This window comes from Spea bombifrons, chromosome 11 (genome assembly GCF_027358695.1).
Source record: "Spea bombifrons isolate aSpeBom1 chromosome 11, aSpeBom1.2.pri, whole genome shotgun sequence".
In the NCBI taxonomy this organism is placed as follows: Eukaryota; Metazoa; Chordata; class Amphibia; order Anura; family Pelobatidae; genus Spea; species Spea bombifrons.
Window position 1 is genome coordinate 7,460,798 of NC_071097.1, and position 17,239 is coordinate 7,478,036.

At 41.9% G+C, this 17,239-nt stretch overlaps 1 protein-coding gene across 3 annotated transcripts in view; it reads right to left on the reverse strand.

The window, feature by feature from the left end:
• Window positions 1–5,592: 5,592 nt before the first annotated feature.
• Window positions 5,593–17,239, reverse strand: part of MAPK8 (mitogen-activated protein kinase 8) — an 80,693-nt gene continuing 69,046 nt past the window's right edge. For 2 of the 3 annotated variants that reach the window (XM_053450658.1, XM_053450660.1), the window contains 5 exons: window positions 15,915–16,097; window positions 13,446–13,570; window positions 10,644–10,707; window positions 9,225–9,302; window positions 5,593–7,173 (listed from right to left, as the gene is read on the reverse strand). In XM_053450658.1, coding sequence (XP_053306633.1) covers window positions 7,031–7,173; window positions 9,225–9,302; window positions 10,644–10,707; window positions 13,446–13,570; window positions 15,915–16,097 — 593 coding nt within the window. In that variant the 3' untranslated portion in view covers window positions 5,593–7,030. Of the gene's footprint in view, window positions 7,179–9,224; window positions 9,303–10,643; window positions 10,708–13,445; window positions 13,571–15,914; window positions 16,098–17,239 lie in introns of all 3 variants that reach the window. The other variant, XM_053450659.1, reaches the window with a different exon arrangement.

A 17,239-nucleotide genomic window follows, 5' to 3' on the forward strand; every position in this document is an offset into this window, starting at 1 on the left:
GGATTGCCCGCTGACGTCAGTGTGCAGTCCTGGCCACGTCCCAGAAGTTCCCAAGTATTACAATGACTCTATTAACCCCTTCGTGACAAAGGCTGATTTTATTTTTTGTACCCTTTGTGATAATGGCCGTTTTAACATTTTTGCGCTGCTCGTGTTTAGCTGTAAGAAACCTCGGAGGAAGGAGATATCCGGGAGGAGAGTTCATTTTTGTTCCCGGTGGAAAAGACTGAGACTTTTATTTCCGCTGTGAGGTCAGCAATACATTTGGAGGAGACCTCCACCCAGAAGAGTGACCCTTTCTTTGGTGCCAGCTTCTCCAATTTGTTTGCGTTTTTTTTCCCACACATTTTAATTTAGGTATGAATTTGACAGTGGCATATACCAGGAGATGTAAACAAGATTTCTTCAGGAAGATCTCCTGACCACAGTGATACCACCCCGAAAATGATGGTTTAACCCCTTAAGGACAATGGGCGGTGCCTAAACCCATTGAAAACAATGCATTTTGAGCCCGTACACGTATGGGCTTTGTCATTAAGTTTGTACAATTGAGAAGAAGAGGGATTTTTTTCTGGGAGAGAGAGAGAAAAAATTTTGCGTTTTTAACAAAATACAACGATAAGGCGTTTGAAATTAAAAAGGCAATTAAAAAGTGTTGGCCTATTTTACATCAGGACAACGTCTTAAAGGATCACCTCCCAGAAAAACCGAATATAATTTATAAAAAAGTAGAGAGCCTGAAATCGATTTTGGCCCCTAGTGTTCTGCCCTTAGTGAAGGAAACCAAAAAAGAAGAAAATTCCTTTTTAAAGAAAAATCCAGGGTTCTTCAGATGTGGAAGATGTAAGCTCTGCAAAACGTGCTTTAAACAAGATAAAAAAATCACTAAATTTAAATGTTCTATCACCAAAAAAGAATATAATATTAGGCATTTTATTCATTGTGGGTCTAAGAATGTCATCTACCTTTTGGAATGTAGCTATGGGGTCCAGTATATCGGACGGACCACAAGAGAGCTGAAAGTTAGAGGCCTCGAACACCTCGGAGGTATCCGTAATAATAGCCTTAAACACAGTGTTCCAAAACACTGTAACACATGCAAAGATTTTTCTCTAGCTGATTTTAGAGTAATAGGAATTGACCTTGTTTTACCACATTGGAGAGGTGGAGACCTAAAACAGGTTCTGGCGAACAAAGAGAGTGGATTTTTAAATTTCAGACACATAAAAGAGGGGGTTTAAATACTGATCTGGATATTTTAGCGTTTATTAATGATAAAAAAAAAATAAAAAAAAATATATACACATACACTTGATTCACTTTCTTTGCACGTATGAAGCACTTTGATGTGTTTGAATGGGCATGTAATGCACTTTATAATATTAGCCCATAAGTTTTGCACTTTGCACTTTATGTAATTTCTATATATTGTCACTTACCTGGAATTGTACGCTATGAAACACTTTGATGTGCAATGCACTTTACAATATTAGCCCATAAGCTTCGAAATTTGCACTTTGCACTTCATGCACTTTTATATATATTTACTTACCTGGAACTGTTGATTGTATATTGATTATCCTTTTATTTTTGAAGATGGAACTGTTTACTGTATATTGATCTTCCTCTCATTTTTATCTCCAGATATTCATTTTTATCATATTCATCTTCACATTTTATATTAATATGTTTATTTTATCATATTGATATATACATCATATTAGCAAGAGTTGCTGTAATTCAGAAAGACAAAGATAACATGTTTTGGTTTCATCCAATTTTATTTCATCCACGTACTTGCGACGGTATTTATGAAGACGTGCAGAGAAGCACTCGACGTCATGACGGGATGATGATGCTGAGACTTGGTCCTCCACGTACGCAACGCGGTGACGTACCCGGAAGCATCTATATATAATTTGGACTACGGACTCTAAGGACGTTTTTATTTTGATTTTATCATTTGTTGTTAATTGTCTCCTGAAGAAGCCGACGTGCTATCGGCGAAATGCGTCGAGACTAATAAATTGAAGCTTTTTATGGCTGTTTACCGGAGTATCCATTCGATTTAGCATTTGTACATTACTCTTTGAGTTGTGCTACTTCATCTCTGTAAGTGCAATCTGAATTACTTTTTTTTGGTTTTGAAGATACTGCACCATTTTGGTTCTCCTTGGTCTTTACAGCTTTCAAGATCTTTTACATCTGAGTCTGTTTGATGAGCCTTTTGTATCCAGCCCGTTTGTGAGTGGATCTTACACCCTATTTAATTATTTTTTATTTTACATATTACACTATTGGTATTTGTTTTTGTTTCCCCATGTATATGCGCTCCATATTTTGATGTTGGATCTCGTTTACACTTTGAGGAAGAGTGTTTTGGAAGCTGCTTTTAGTGTGGGGAAGTATTTATTGTTTATTTGGTTTTATCACACGTGGAGTATTGGTTCTTTTTCTGTTTGTCATTAAGGGGTTAAGGTTGTACGGACATTGCGGGGCTCGGTGGCCAGAGTATGGCGCCGGACTATCTGGGCAGGGCGGGGCCATGTGGATATGATTTATGGCCTTTTTCCTTTGTTGGACTTATATAAGCCTGTGTGTTTCCCAAATAAAGAGTTCCTGTTTAACCTCACTACGAATTCTGTCTTGTTATTGAGGTAAGCATCGCCGCTGCCCTTATCAGGGCAGCAGAGCGCTATATTGCTATATATACTACAGTGCTGCCGAGGTTCTTGCAGAGCTGTGTCCTCTTCTATGATGACTTATTGTTCTTTTCAGGACAATAGCCCCCCGGTGTAGCTCAGTAGCGGCTAGCCACAGTGGTAAGGCAGCTCTTCTCTCTGCAGCGCTGGTTCTGTCTGGCGGTAAAGGGGTTAATTGCTGGTGTCTCGGTAGCCTTGGGGCGGAGGAAGCAACGTTCGGCCGGTGTACCCAGTCGGGGTACAGGTCTGTCCTGTCTCAAGTACCTTCTCCCCAAAGCACAGAAAAGTTAAAATACAAGCATTTGAAATACCCTAAGGGTGTTAATTGTTCAAAACTATATGATTTGATGGGGTAAATTCAATTCTCTTGGCTTCAAAGATCTCCCAAATAGGATTTGGGCAATTTGAAAAATGCACACTTTCCAAATGTGGCCTATTACCCCCCAAACAACCCAACAAACTCATACGTGGGTGGTTTCACTGTGGTCAGGAGATATTCCTGAATAAATCTTGTTGTTTACATCTCCTGGTATATGCTGTCAAATTCATACCTAAATTAAAATTTGTGTGGGGGAAAAAAAACGTAAAATAATTACTACCATAAAGTTTGACAAAGGCTGGTGGGAGAATGAATGCATGGAAAGACTTACAATACTAGCATCTGAAATACCCTGGGGTGACTAGTTTTCAAACATATATGGTTTGATTGGAGTAAATTTAACTAACCGTCTTCAAAAGATGTCCCAAATAGGACATAGGGGCAGCATGACCATATTTTAAAAAATAAATAAATAAAGGCAGGACAAATAGAATCTATTGTTTTTATTTTGATTCATTTTTGCAGATGTGATTTATAAAATAAGAGAATTTTTTTTAAGGAAATCACTATATTTTATATTTCCTTAATAGTAAATTAGATGATTTGATAAAAATAATAGTATCGAAAGAAAGCCCTACTTAAAAACTATATAATGTGTGTGGGTGCACTAAATGAGAGAGAAGAAAATTACAGCTAAGCAGCAACACTGCAAAAATGTTAAAGCATCCTTTGTCCCAAAGTGTACTACAGATAAGAAACAGTCTTGTCATTAAGGGGTTAAAAATAACAGTATTCCACAATTAAAACTAGCAGCCAAACACAGTGCTAGTAGTGTGATGGTCTGGTTTGCTTTAGGACCTGTGCGATTTGCCCAAACTGATGGAGCTATGAATTCTGCTCTCTACCAGAAAATCCTGAAGTAGAATGTCCGGCTATCAGTTTGTGACCTAAATCTCAAATGCAGTCAGGTTATGTAACGGGACAATCATTTGAAGTACACAAGCAAACACATTTCTGGATTGAATTGCTCAAAAGAAACAAAATGAAGGTTTTGGCCTAGTCCTGACTTGAATCTGATTAACATGCTGTATCATGACCTTAAAAAGGCAGTTCATGTTTGTAAATCCAATGCTAAATTAAAACAATTCCACCAAGAAGAATGGGCAGAAATTCCTCCATATCAATGTAAAACCTACTAATCCAACTAAGACCTGGAACCTACTAACTGGTTGTGCCATCCTCGGCGGCAACAACTGCTATCAAACATTTGTGATAACCAGCATTGAGTAATTGCCTAAATTACAAATGTTTGACTGCAAGGCTTGGCAAACCACTTAGTAGGTTTAGGTGGCAATTACTTTGCATGGTTAACTCTTGATTACCGCTTCACCTTCAATAAATGACAAACACAAAATGGAAGCTTTTAAATGATTTAAGTTGTCTTTAGTTACGCTTGTCACAGAAGCCGCCATGCCATGGGCTCCTGGAGGGGACTGAGGGCCAGCCTCCTCCCTACAGACTATGGGCCCTGGCCTCTGTTTCTGGGGAGGTTGGTACAGGGGGGTCCATTAGGACGACTACTTCCTCTGGTACAGAGTGCCACGTTTCCCCTCTAGAGATTCTAAAGACTGGAGCTCAGACACAGATTTGGGGTTCCTGCATTGTGGGAGGGGGTTTATGGAAAGCGTTTCTCTCCATTGGTTCTGGACTTGCAGGACAGAGAGCTCAATGGCCAGTTTTATGGCCGGATCTAATATTCATCAGGTTTCAACCAGAAGTCAAGGAAACTCCTGTGCTTATCGTCCTCTCCACAGACTACAATAGCAACCCCCCTACTGGGCTGAGTGCAAATACTGAGCCGTGCGCAAAGGACCTTGTACTGTTTGAATACCCCTGTGTTTCCAAATAAACAGAGTCCTGTTTTCACCTGAACATGAGTGCTGTCCGATGCTTGGGGTGGGCTGCTATGATCCTATATTGTCCAGTGTAGACTGTGTAGCTAAGCTTCGGCTAGCCACAGTGCCAGTGCAGCGGTTCTGGCTGGCGCTGCAAGGGTTAATCGCTGGTGTTCCGGCAGGAGGAAGCAATATTTGGCGAGAGTACCCAGTCGAGGGACAGGGGGACCCGTCACATAAATGTTTCAGATAATTCAACTATTTTTAATATAAGATAAATATGCAAATGTGGAAGAAGTGCTTACCTCTCAACCCACATTTCTTTCTCCATTTAAGAGGTTCACCTTTGTGTATTTCTTTTTAACACAAGACTTTAACTGTGCCAAGACTGTGGTTTTGCAGCTGGTAAAGGAAGGGGGTGATCATTATTCTTGCCAAGGACCACTATATGTGGTAGCAACAAATCTTTATGCAAAGAGGCAGTGGGACAAAAAACTTCAAATTATGTAGGTAATGTTATAGAAGTACCAGACAGCAGTCTCTTTACATATTGCAGCTTTACCTCTGGGATATTGTGACATCCAACAGTAATGCCTTTGGAGTGCAGTGAACATAAAGTGGTTTACCTGGAAGTGCAACATCCCATAAGATACCATGATAAAAAGTAAGACACGCATTTTTCCCCAACTTTGATCTTTTATTAATAGCCTGTGATCATTTAATATGACTTTTTTAAAACTGTGTTTTCCCACAAAAGCAGAGTTAGCATAGGCCTGCAGCTCTCCAGCTCCTGCAGGAGTACATCTGGAGGGCCGCAGGTTGGACGCCCCTGGCATAGGCGGCACATACTCAGCCCTCTATGATTGATCTGTACTGCTAATGTAAAACAGAATAGGACAAGCATTAATACAATACATCTAAGTGGAGGAAAGCAGTCTAAGAAGGTGAAGATAGCTATTCTGTGGCAAGCTACTCTTAAGAAATGCAGAGTGTGGGTCTGGTGCTGTAAAAGTGATTAGGGATTCTTCAGTGAATTCATTCTCAAAGCTACACAAAATATGCAGAGCACATTAATATCTTCCAGAAGATTAACACAATCTTTGAGTACTGCCCACCTGAAGAAAAAAAAAACAGAACAGCATGTCTTTCCAAAGTCAGCTTTGTCCTCGTTTGGTCAGGACTGAAAGGAATTCCTCTATCTTGTAAAAACCTATTGCATTTTGGGATGCAACACATTACATAATTTTTTTTTGTGTGTCAGCCTATTTATCCCCATCTTTGATAGCAACATAGGGCGATACAATGTGAAGCTAGCCTCCCTAGTAACAAAGTTTGAATTTGTAAGGAAGGTATAAAGCGGCCAGCACTCTGAGGAGTTTGAATGTGTATCAGTCAGTTATTTAACAAAAGTGGATGCACCAACACCTGCCAGGCATGTTTACACATTTAACATTAATACAAAGCTCTGTGTCCCCTCCGTTTTCGGTTTCATTAAGTGTGAATCAGTTAAAATGAAGCTCTATATCTATAAGAGGGTAAAAGGAGGAGTGATGATTTAAAAAGGATAAAAAAACCCCCACAAAACACAATTTAATACTACAGAACAAACCTGTAAAATTTTAGGAGGATAGAATGTATAAACTGATGAGCAGCACCAGCAAGGCAACAGAAGACAAAAAAAAAATTCAAGACAATCAGGACCAAAGTGACCTTTTTCTGAAAGTAGGGGCCCCAAGCCCCTCCCCTTTAACACACAATAGAAAACAAAATACATATGTATGGCAGCTTTTCAAACTCTCCAGCACTTAAAATACAGCACTAGAAACAAAACGTTGAAGCTACACTTTTTAACCAAATTAATCCTGGTAGGGAGTGTTGTGGATACTTATGGTTCCATGGTTATGGTTTTTCAGCTCTCAAAGTGTTACTGATGTTTAAATCAACTTTCGGACCCCTCCCTCTTTGACCACAGTGCAAATGACAGCTTACTGCTGGTTGATTCACTTTTATAGTGATACAAGTGGCATCCCGCCATTCAATCATACTTGAGGTCTGTGCGTTACCTCTTCCCCCTTGCCACCTGTAAACCCTACCCCCCCTCCCCTTCAACTGGGTCATCGACAACATCCCATGGTGCCTGCTGTGGTTTCAAGGCTGCTTTCGGTGTCTGACAGAAGTGTTGGGTCCGTCGAGGTGGAGGATGCATCGGCCGATGAGGAAGAGGTGTGAGGCTGGGTTCCGTCTGTCACTGCTGCACCTGTGCTATGAGAAAACAGAGTGGGGAGTCAGTTACAGTATCTATTTAGAGCAGTGCAACTTCATTGCTACACTTAATTTCCATTTTCAGCCTTGTGATAGTAAACATAATTTTCTAGAACAGTGGTCAGCAAACTAGTTTTTTTGCAATCATGTTTAGGTGGAAAATCAGTACAGGGAATAAAAACACAATTTTTTTGTCTAAGGGGCAGATTAGACTAAATTAGAGTAAACCTACTCATTAGGTTGCTCGGAACCCTGAAGTAAAACCTATTATACTTCAAATATTGTTTACAAGGAGATATTTGTTATTTAAGATTACTTCTGTGACTGTGCATGTGGATGGAGTATGGAGTACAGCCCTGCGCGGGACTGTTTTCTTAATCCCGCTCCCGCTGAATTTCTGACCATTACCGCCCGCTTCCGCAATGTGTGTGTTCCACTCCCACCCGCTTCCAGAACATATGTGGCAAATCCCGCAAACATTCTGTCACAGCTTTTAGAGATAGCGAAGAATTTAATTCCCTCATTCACAGATACTCATTCATTCCCTCATTCACAGATACTAACCATTCACAGATACTTATTCATTCTCTCAATCACGCATACTCGTTCATACAAACTCCCCCACCCCTCTTACCTGAACTGCAGATTTACTGCACACTCCCGCAAGGCTGCCTTTGCTTGCTCGCACACAGCATCTCTTCTCTTGTTCCGCCCAGGGGAAGGAGAAACGGAGCAGAGTCACGTGACGTAAATTCACGTGACTTCGCTGGGTTCCTGGGCGGAAACAAGAAGAAAGACGATGTGTGCGAGCAACGCAAAGGCAGCCTTGCGGGATTGCGTGGGATTACTGCGACCCGCAGGTACATTGTTTAACCGCCTGCTCCCGCCCGCAACACCCGGAAAAAGTTTTTTTGACGGGTCCCGCATACCGATGCACTCCTCTAGTATGGAGGCTCTCTTTAATAATAGGATAAAATAATTCAAGTGTTTGGTTTAAAAAGCCATTAAAACTGCAGGTCTTGGTAACCCCCTGAGGCTGAGGACACATGGGGGTATGTTTGGGGAAGGGGGCACTGGTGGGGAGACTCCTTATCTTCCTGCCCAGTCTCTTCTTATGTATAAGTAACCCTGTGCTTATTGGGGGGCACAGGGTAAACAGACATTTACCCCGGCCAAGCGATCCCTGGAACTGATTTCGGCCAGTAATAGATAGAATAGTGCAGGTTGGGACATCATTGTATTGTTAATCCCTTTAACTGACCCTGTTGTCTCTGGGAGGCTAATAAAGGGGGGGCGGTTTGTATCCCAATATCTTGATTTATGTGAATGTGTGTTTTGTTGGCTATATTCAGCCATGTGTGTGAAAAATAAAGCAGTCTTCATTTTGGTTATACCCTACACTAGTCGGCTAGTGACTAGGAAACCAGGGAAAGAGTGTGTTGTCCCAGGCTAAGGGAGCACAAGTCAGCAGAGGTAGTCTATCGGACTATCCAGCTCTGTGACAATATATATAAACAAACACACTGACTAACACTATACGCACACAGTGTGTAAGCATATACGCATAGTGCTAGAGTCAGCGTGTGTCTGTAGCAATATACATAACACACTTCTCCCTTTCCCTCTTACTTCCTCATCCCTGCCTGCACGGTGTGCAAACCGCTTGCCTCTGTCTATCGGAGCCATGTACCGTGCGTGGCTGGGTGCCACACTCCCGCCACAGCATCCCCTTGGAGCCATGCAGGACGGCCGGACACATCCATAACAAGCATACCTCCTGGGCACCAGGAATCGATTTTTAGTGGCTATGTCACTGGCGCCTGGGGTTTGTCAAGCCTTGTTCTAGAATATATAATATACACAACTGTAAAAATAGTTTTTTGTAATATAAGGTCTGGACAAATTTAAAAAAAAAAAATTCTATAGTGCTCTAGGTTACTGTTATTTACATAGCCTTAGGAAATTGTGTGAATCCACTAGCTGAAATGACAATTGTACTGTCCAGATATTCCAGTGCTGCTCCACCTTTCAGCAAATGTAACCAACCTAAAGGTGCTGGTTGCCCACGGATCACTCCATTCCGAGCTCTGTCTTCCCAATCCAGGACTTCTTTGTATATCAACTCTGAAAATAAAAGGGGGGATGTTACACTTAATGTCTGGTGTCAAAACTTCCCTAGGGCTGGCAACTGTTGCCTTGCAGTAGGGTTCAAGTGTTTCTCCACTCCATATCAACTTTAATGTATATGATAGCTAAATGGTCCATTAGATTTCCATCGTGTGCTGCTTGCAAATGCATGGGGATATTCTACAGAATCCATCCATATGCATTCCCACCTAGCTATTTTCCATCCATGAGATGTGTTTAGCCAAATCTATCTCCTGACATGTGATATACGTATAGCCCATCAACTCATTTGTTGGCATACCAAATGTTGCAGGGGTCTAACAACACCACTATAACTTGACGCTCATTTACTGCTTTATGGGAATTGGGAATCATCAGGACACAGGGCGCTGCAGCTTTTCTATAAAGCAAGTGATTTGTTTTTTTCGTAAACATTAAAAATAATGCATATTGAAGTAATTACTTTAATATGCATGTGACAGAACCCTCCATCACTGTGGCCACTGAAGAGGCCTGAGAGCCAGCCTCCTCCCTATCGACTATGGGCCCTGACTTTGTAAAGACTTCTGTGGCTACCACCCAGCAGTATATGATCTCATCACTTTTCTCTGGCAGACAGCCAGGATCATTTGTTTTAGTTTAATATCAGACCCAACTCATGGTGTACTAATATGTTGTTTAAGTCAGTCCCCCCCCCCCGTTTCACCACTAAAGATATTTACCCCGGCCAAACCCTGGAACTGATTGCGGCCAGTAATAGATAGTGGATGTTGGGACCCTATTGTACTATTAATCCCGTTACTGACCGTGTTGTTTCTGGGAGGCAGATTAAGGGGGGCAGTTTGTATCCCAATATCTTGAATGTGTGTTTTGCTGGCTATATCCAGCCATGTGTGTGAAAAATAAAGCGGTCTTCGTTTGGGTTTATACCCTACACTGAGTCTCGGCTAGTGACTTGGAAATCGGGGAAAGAGTGTGTTGTCCCAGGCAAAGGGAGCACAAGTCAGTGGAGGTAGTCGGTCGGACTAGCCAGCTCTGTGACAATGTTGAGCCTGCACAGGACATTAAACAGTCCTTTTCAAATAATTATAAAAAGATATAGCCTGGCACAAGCAAAATTTCAGTCTTTACTTGAATCCAATTACTTTTATTGAATCTACAAAAAGATTTAACATTACATAAGCTTTCAATACTTCAGTGGTCTCCTCTCAGAAGCATCTGAGGAAGAGTTAAAATGTCTAAACAAAAGTATACATACATACACACACTCTTCTACGCATGACTATAATGTAAGTTTATTATGTGTTTTTTATGGACATCATTGACTCCTTAAGATACCTTTCCATTCCTCTATGGTGTGCTCTCGTTCATCTAATTGCTTGTCTGGGATCTTTGGTGGAGGCTGTAATGAAAAGTGAAATGAAAGTAATGAATGTGAGAAACAAAACAACTGCACAAATGAACGGTTACTGGTGTAACAGTTAACAGCTAAGGACAAGGATCATAACATGACAAGTCAAGTCATTACTTTTACAAATGGTAATGGTATCTGTAATTGTACAGTAGTAGTAAAAAAAAATTTCACTGCATAGAAACACTACCAGAATGAGTATATCATTTACATATAAATTTAGGGTATGTACATACACATATTTGTAAATGTGAGAAAAACATAACTTTCATATTTGTATATCATTTGTAATGCCAGGATTGAACCAGATACATTCCTCTGTAATTTAATGTTGCCTGCTCTAGGAATGTGCATGTGTGCATGACCCAGCATCAGCCCATAGCTAATCTCTAGCCTCAGGTCATAAAAACTAGATTTCATGTCCTGACAACAGTAACAGAGACACTTCGTGGAAGCCACTGTGCCCTGGACTCCTGGAGAGGCCTGAGGGCCAGACTCCTCCCTAGAGACTATGAGCCTTGGAAGGGGTTCTGTTTTTGGGAAGGTGGGTACGTTTGGACTACTTTTTCCCCCTAGTACAGAGTGCCAGGTTTCCCCAATTACCAGAGACTCTAAAGACTGTGGAGCTCGGGTACAGAGTTGGGGTACCTCCATTTTGAGAGGTGTTTTACTCTCCAACACGTCAGGACTTACAGGACAGAGACCTCTATGGCCAGTATTTGCACCAGCATCAGATATCCAGTCAGTTTCGTCCAGAAGTCAAGGAATCACCCGTGTTTACCATCTTCCCAACAGACTACAATAGCGACCCCTACCGGGCTGAGTGCCAACACTGAGCCTGTGCAAAAGACGGCCTGATTGAAAACTGCGTGTGTTCGGCTGTTATAATTGTATGTAAATTAGCACCTTGTGTTGTTTAACCCTTTTACGACATAGCCCGTATACGTACAGGCTCATGATGCAATGCATTCACGACAAATACCTGCAATCGCCGTGATTGCAGAGTTTTCGCCGCGATCGTTCCTCCACCCCAAAAAAATTTGATATGAGAAAAATAATAATAATATTTAGAGAAAGCCCTACTCGTCCTGAAAAAAAAACCAAAAAAAAAAAACAAACAATATATAATGTGTGGGTGCACTAAATGAGAAAGAAGAAAATTACAGCTAAACAGGAAAAACGCAAACATGCTAAAACAGCCTTTGTCCTATAGTGTACTACAAGAAACAGTCTTGTCATTAGGGGTTAAAATACCCGTGTGTTCCCTACAATCTGGTTTCCGTCCACAGCATTTAACAGAGACTGGACTGACTAAGATTACTAATGACCTCCTCACAGCTAAAACGAAAGGCCAATTCTCACTGGTTGTTCTCTTGGACCTCTCAGCAGCCCCTTCTCCTACAGACCCTACATGCTCATGGCATCCGTGACATGGCTCTTTCATGGCTTAAATCCTACCTTTCTAACCGTACTTTTAGTGTCTCATTTACTGGAACTTGCTCCTCTCCCCTACCGCTATCTACTGGTGTTCCTTAAGGCTCAGTTCTTGGGCCTCTGCTATTCTCCATCTACACTTGTTCCCTCGGAAAAAACGTATTTCTTCCTTTGGTTTCCAGTACCGCCTATATGCAGATGACACCCTACTCTATATTTCCGCTCCTGACCTTTCCCCCTCTCTTCTAACTCGCCTCACTGACTGTCTATCAGGAATTGCATCATGGTTGGCGTCCCTAGGACTGAACTCATGGTAATCCCGCCATCTGCTATGTTCGCTTTTCCTGTCATCTCTATTACTGATGATAACTCCACTATTCAACCAACAGACCAGGTTCGCTGCCTTAGTGTCGCTCTCTCCTTCATCCCTCATATCCAGTCCCTCACCAAATCCTACCGCCTCCACCTGAAAAACATCTCTCCTATTCAAATACACCCCTACCCGCCCTCTTCGCTCCACTCACGACCTGCGGCTTTCTTCCAATGTTGTTACCTCTTCCCACTCCTGTATTCAGGATTTCACCTGCGCCGTTCCCCTCCTGTGGAATTACCTTCCCTGTTCCGTCAGACTTTCTGCCTCGTACGCGACTTTCAAAACCTCTACGAAAACCCACTTGTTCAGGGAAGCGTGCAACATTCATTTACAGTGCTCCCAACCATCATCCTAATCAAAGCCATCTGAACAAAAAGCTTCAACACATCACCGCAACCAGATCAACTCGTCCCCATCCAAACAGTCCTCTCCTATTGTCTCACTCCCCTCAACCACCGACTAGATTGTGAGCTCGCAAGAGCAGGGCCCTCTTCTCCTTTGCACCAGTTTGTTTTCGTATTTGTGTTTATAAATTGTTCTAATTAACGTAACAGCGCTGCTGAATTGGCCGGCACTGCGGAATGTATTAAACTCAGTTAATGGTTTTACCCTCAAGCATCTAGTCTTGGCTGATGTTGCTTGAGAGGAAGACAGTCACGAGGCCGATAATAAGCAAGAGGTTCAACAGCCAGAGTAGCGGAGGAAGCTGACTTTAGTGGATATACCCATTCGGGGTACCAAGGTCAGTTACAAGATACACTTTTATATGGTTTTTACCAAAATTCTTTAAATACTACTAAATACCACTTTCTACTTCTACTCTCCGTCTCTGTGAATGATTGGAACACAACTTATAGAGGACAAATATCTAACATAAAGAAAGACTGAAATAGAGACTAACCAGTATAGGTGAGACACTTACCCCTTCAGCCTCCAGTGGGTCATACCAAACATTGATATAAGGGTGCAGTAAAGCTTCATCCACAGAGATTCTCTTGGAAGCGTCTATTACTAGCATTTTGGACAACAGGTCTCTAGCTTGGCTGGCTGCAAATGTAGGTCAGAGGGTGACAAAATGTCATGAGCTAAAAAGACAGCAGGTATCTAATATGTGATGCATTCAAGTAAACTGGAATAATATGACACTTAAAGCCAAGTTACATGGATGATATATTGGACTGTTAATATTTGCTGTTTAGATAGATTACATAGTTCATGTTGACTTTCTTCCAGGATAAAAACAAACTATTACTACACACAGTACTGTCATTATCAGTGATTGGATCTCTTACTATACCAATTTTTCTGCTTAGCACCATCATTAAGAATACAGATCATGTCTTATAACTGTCCACAGCAAGCAAAAATTCTGTAGAGTTCTTTTCACCACAATCAAGTAATCAATGAAAAGTTTTTTTTTTCTGATTGGTCTGTTCCACATGTTGCTGAAATGATAAGACCACATTTAAAACTTTGCAGCAGAATTGGCTAGGGCTGGAACTAACGATTATTTTCATAATCAATTAGTTGGCCGATTCTCTTTTCGATAAAACGGATAAAAAAATAATGTGCATTTTTCGTTTGTTAAACTATAAAAATGCATTTCTTATTTTTATTTCCCAACCTGCCCCCCAGTTATGCACATCTGAGCCCAGGCTTACCACTCTGCCCCCCAAATATGCCTTATATACCCTATATGCCTTATACCCCCGATATACTTTATACCCCTAGATATGCCATACTGCCCTCTGATATGCCTTATACCCCCTGATATGCCACTGTGCCCCCCAGATATGCCTTATACTTCCTATATGACATAGTTCCCTCTGATATGCCTTATAACTCCCCTATATGCCACTGTGCCGCCCTGATATGCCACTCTGCCAGACTTACCCCCCCCCATGCTCCAGACTCCTTGGTGTCTAGTGGGGCAGCCGGTGAGAGTCTGCGCGATGCGCGTAGACAACTTGCTGCTGGCCGGCACTTTCGCTGCAGCGGATCCTCCTCTCTGGCATCCGTCGAACGTTGCCCAATGCGCGCAGACAACCTCCGCTGCTGCTGGCCGGTACTCCTGACGGGGCTTCTATGGTGGAGCACCGGAAGGTCATGTCACGCTGGTGCTCCGTCACAGAAGCCCCAGTGGAAGTGCGGACAGCAGCGGAGGTTGTCTGTGTGCATCGTGCAGACGCCCATCGGCTGTGAGAGAGGAGGATCCAGGTCTCCTTAGTGTTATAGTCTTATATATTTGATAAAATCTATTCAGCTAATCGATAATGAAATTCGTTGGCAACTATTAGTTGTTGCAGCCCTAGAATTGGCTTTTGTGACTGAACCCTCCATCACTGGGACCACTGGAGAGGCCTGAGAGCCAGCCTCCACCCTACCGACCGACTATCGGCCCTGGCTTTGTACCTACCCCGAGCGGTATATCATCTCATCGCTTGCTGAAGGGGATTATCTCTGGCAGACAGCCAGGATCTGCAACCAGGGAGTGATCGCCATTGTTTTAGTTTAATGTCAGACACCCCCCATGATTGTCCCCCCCTTCCCCCCAGTTCCACCACTACAGACATTTACCCCGGCCAAACCTTGGAACTGATTTCAGCCAGTAATAAATAGTGGAGATTGGGACCCTATTGCATTGTTAATCCCTTTACTGAGGGCACCAGGCTGCTGTTGTCTCTGGGGAGCAGATGTAGGTTTTTTTATGTTAATGTGTGATTTTCTTGCTATATCCAGACGTGTGTGAAAAATAAAGTAGTCTTCATTTTGGTTATACACTGAGTCTCGACTAGTGACTAGGAAACAGGGGAAAGAGTGTGTTGTCCCAGGCTAAGGGAGCACAAGTCAGCAGAGGTAGTCAGTCGGACTCCCTGTCTTTATTCCTATTTCCCGCTCCCTGCAACTCTTACTCCACCTGCTGGTGGCACTGTGGTCCACTAAAACTTCAAGCGGTTGTTGCTCTCCCATAAAGCTTTAGATCAGCGTGTTAGTTTGAGATGAGAGAGGCAATTATGAGAGGCATCCGGGGATATACAGGGTGGGGGGTACAGGGTTTTGGGTCGCCCCATTAGGGGACTTAGACTTAGGCATCCTGTTTTCTGTACACTGGGACATTTCACAACAGGCCACCGGGGGAGGGCACCAGGCTGCTGGCAGAAATGGTTACCCTGGGTGGAACCGGAGAAAGTGGAGGATATTGTATTTCACTTAGTTCTGTGTGTATAAATACAAGTGTCCTGTTCAATAAACATTTGTCTATTTCTCAACCTACACTGTGTCTCAGCAAGTGACTGGGTGAGTGAGAGCTATAACATAGTTGCCTAATGGATTCTTGTCAAGAAAGACCTACATAATTGAGCTACTCATCTTGGGTCTCCGTCAAACTCACCTTTTAGTTTGTTGTGCTCGGAGTCTGCAGGGAAGAGAACATCTGGAAAGAGTTTTTCAAAGCTGTAACCTGCATATTTGGGTCGGTTTTCCACATATGTCCTAACAGTGGGCTGCAACTTCTTCATGAATTCTGGGCATGGCGTTCCCAGTTGCTCAATTACCTTATTCCATTGGTCAATATCTGGAGTGGGAGCTCAGGAAAACATGAGATGAAGTAGTAAAAAAAACTTTGCTCCAGGTTATTCTTTTTATCACTTGCAATTATATAACAGGATAATTAGAAACACATAACACATTTGGTATTGGAATTATATGGTCATTAACAGTACACACTGAATGTATGACAACCATGTCAACAATTTCCTTGTACTTCCTACTGGGTTGTCTGATTTACAGGTGAAGGCAACACATTTTCTACACTGGTAAAATGACGAAATATACAAATAACCAAAGTTTCAGTTTACAAAGAGATTTAAACCAAAACAGATTACATGAATACAATGTTAAAAAAATACTTCTCTATGAAGGCTATTAATTATAGGTTTCAGTGGTAGAAAAATAGAATTTGACAGGAGGTAAAAATCATTTGGCCAATCTAGTCCCTGCATTTTTCCTGATGTAAAGACTCAGACCTTAAATCAGTCCTTGGTCTTGTCTTAGATTCGGGATAGCTTTATGTCTACCCTAAGCATTTGTAAAAGCTTTTTAACCTCTTTTTTCCAATGGCATGTTCCCTTTTTCTTTAAACATGTCTTGGTCATTTTAAATTCCTCTCTACTCACACCCCCATGTACTTAGTGTCCTATCACCCTTCTCCTCCTGGTTCCCAAATAACATTTATCAGACAACTGCCTAACCCATTTCCTTTCCCACAAACTCTTTGTTTGACCTATTACAAAGAATTCCCTCCACAACATACTACAAAGACAGCCCTCTCGGCAATTACTACTGATCTTCTCACTGCTAAAACAAAAAAGTAACTTCTCTCATATTATCCAGTTCCTAAAAAGGGAACGTACATGAATTCCAAATCATTTGCCTTGCTACTTTCTAAGCTCAGTTCCCTCAAGCTGCCTACTACACAGTAATTACTAAAACGTCAAGAAAGTGCCTCAGAGTGGGTTCTTTATACAAAATCCAAGTCCACAGGGTAAAAAATTTACATTTTAATCCATCATTAAAAATCCACAAATTGCCAATGCGTTTCGTTCATTAGCACAGACTTACTCATAGGTCTGGGGCTGCGTCAGATACAAAATGTAATCATTTAAAAACACCACAATTGTTGCAGGAACATGTTGATCTACATTGTGTACAGAGTAA